This window comes from Nicotiana tabacum, chromosome 12 (assembly GCF_000715075.1).
Source record: "Nicotiana tabacum cultivar K326 chromosome 12, ASM71507v2, whole genome shotgun sequence".
NCBI lineage: Eukaryota > Viridiplantae > Streptophyta > Magnoliopsida > Solanales > Solanaceae > Nicotiana > Nicotiana tabacum.
This window is the reverse complement of record NC_134091.1, coordinates 23,336,702-23,338,923: the sequence shown is the minus strand read 5'-3', so window position 1 is coordinate 23,338,923 and position 2,222 is coordinate 23,336,702. Positions and strand designations below refer to the sequence as shown.

The 2,222-nt window shown below is 37.9% G+C and overlaps 1 protein-coding gene across 1 annotated transcript; it reads left to right on the top strand.

The window, feature by feature from the left end:
• Positions 1-1,282: 1,282 nt before the first annotated feature.
• Positions 1,283-1,867, top strand: LOC107819831 (uncharacterized). Its single transcript, XM_016645981.1, has one exon. The coding sequence runs from the start codon at positions 1,283-1,285 to the stop codon at positions 1,865-1,867; it is 585 nt and encodes a 194-aa protein (XP_016501467.1).
• The last annotated feature ends 355 nt before the right edge of the window (positions 1,868-2,222 follow it).

Genomic DNA, 2,222 nt, shown 5'->3' with positions numbered 1-2,222 from the left:
GAAATAATGAAAACACTGGAACTTCAAATCACAATGAAGCCAAAGAAGACTATCAGGAATCAATACAAGAAAATGGTGATCAAAATGAAAATGGAGATCAAGAGGAAAGACAAGCAGGAAAGAAAGCTCTTACAATGAAAGACTACGCCAATGAATCAACTAGTATATCCTCTGAGATCAGAAACCTTCCTGGGATTAATGTGGTAGTCGATCTCAATCTTGAATCCAATCTAAAACAGGACAAACATGTTACAAGCCAACAAAGTGAAGTGACTTTCCCTAATAGGGTGACAATCATGATTCTGGATTACCAACTTCAAACAAAATCGAAGGAAGGATCTTTCCAGGTTATAGGAGGCAAAGAAAAGGGGAAGAAAAAAGGAAAAAAGAACAAAAACAAAGATACTACACCTCCTAAAGGAGGAAACTCGTGCTAACTCTCTGATTTTTCCATGATAAGTGCAATATTCTAGAACATTAGAGGAGTCAATACCAAAAAAGCCTTGCCAAGGTTAAAAACACTGATTACCATCTATAAGGTGAAACTTGTTACCATTCTGGAACCTTTTGCCAGTACCAATCAATTGAAAAGTGCAGGAGATTCCTTGGATATCATCATTGTATCTCCAATACTAATGGCCGGATTTGGATCATGTGGTCAGGTAACAACATGACCACCGTTTTGAACAATCATGAGCAACAACTTAGTGTCAAATTGCACTATGGGGCTGCTAATAGTGATCTCTATATCACAACAGTTTATGCTAAGTGCACTCCTGAAGAAAGGAGAGATCTATGGAGTAGCTTAGAGTGCACTCATCTCCAGGTGAATGGTCCATGGTGCATCGGGGGTGATTTCAATGTCATCCTAGACCCCAATGAGAAAAAAGGTGACATGCCACATAGAATGAATAAAAATCTCGATTTCAATACTTGTATGGATAACTGTGGAGTGATGGATTTGGGATTTGTTGGGCCAAAGTATACATGGTGTAACAATTGGGAACCTAGAAGAAGAATCTAGAAGAGGCTTGACAGAGTGTTTATCAATGATCAATGGTCTCAGGTTTTTCAAAATGACACAGTCAATCACTTGGCTAGAATTGGGTCTGATCATAGGCCTATTCTAATTCAATGTCATGATCCTAACCAACAGGGGACTAAATATTTTAAGTTTCTCGATTTCTGGACTAATCAACCATCATTTTTGCAGGTAGTAGAAGAAGTTTAGAGTAATCAAGTTCAAGGTAACCCTTTGTGGAGACTTCAACAAAAGCTCAAAATGCTTAGTAGAAGGCTGACTCAATGGTCTAAAGAAGACATTGGCGATGTCTTTGATCAAGTCCAGTATTGGAAAAATAAAATGCAAGACCTTGAGAAAAGTGATCTAAATAACAGTAATGATCACTCTAGGATTGAATTGAATAAAGGCCAAGTTGAATACATTAGATGGATGGGGATGCAGGATGCCATTCTCAGGCAGAAAGCTAAGGTGAATTGGTTTGAAGAAGGTGGCGCTAATACTAAATATTTCCATAGCACCATTAGAGATAGAAGGAGAAGATTACAAATTCACAGAATTAAAGACCACAGAGGTCAATGGATTAAAGGAGATTCTAACATTGGCAAAGCAGCTGTTCACCACTTTCAACAGTTCTTTAATATCAAACACCACTTCAAGGATCAAGATATCATCAATTGTATCCCTCAATGTATTAATGATGATGATAATGAAACCCTTACTGCCATTCCTGATATTGAAGAGATTAGAGATGTTGTATTCAACATAAGTCCTACTAGTGCAGCTGGGCCGGATGGCTATAATGGGAAATTCTTTCAAACATGCTGGGACATCATTAAGGACTGATTTTGTTTAAGATGTCTTCAATGGTAGAATACTTTATAAGTTCTTTTCTCATACATGCCTTGCTCTTATTCCTAAAGTGGACTCTCCTAGTAGTTTCTCAGATTTGAGACCTATTAGTTTGAGTAACTCTACGGCCAAGATTATCTCCAAAATACTATCTAGAAGACTGAATCCTATACTAGGGAAGCTCATATCCGAGAATCAGGGTGGCTTTGTCAAAGGTAGATTGATCATTGAAAATATTCTTCTAGCCCAGGAGATTGCTCAAGGTGTGAACAAAAAGAACAGAGGGGGCAATGTTATTATAAAGCTTGACATGGCAAAAGCCTACGACATAATTTCATGGACCTTCCTG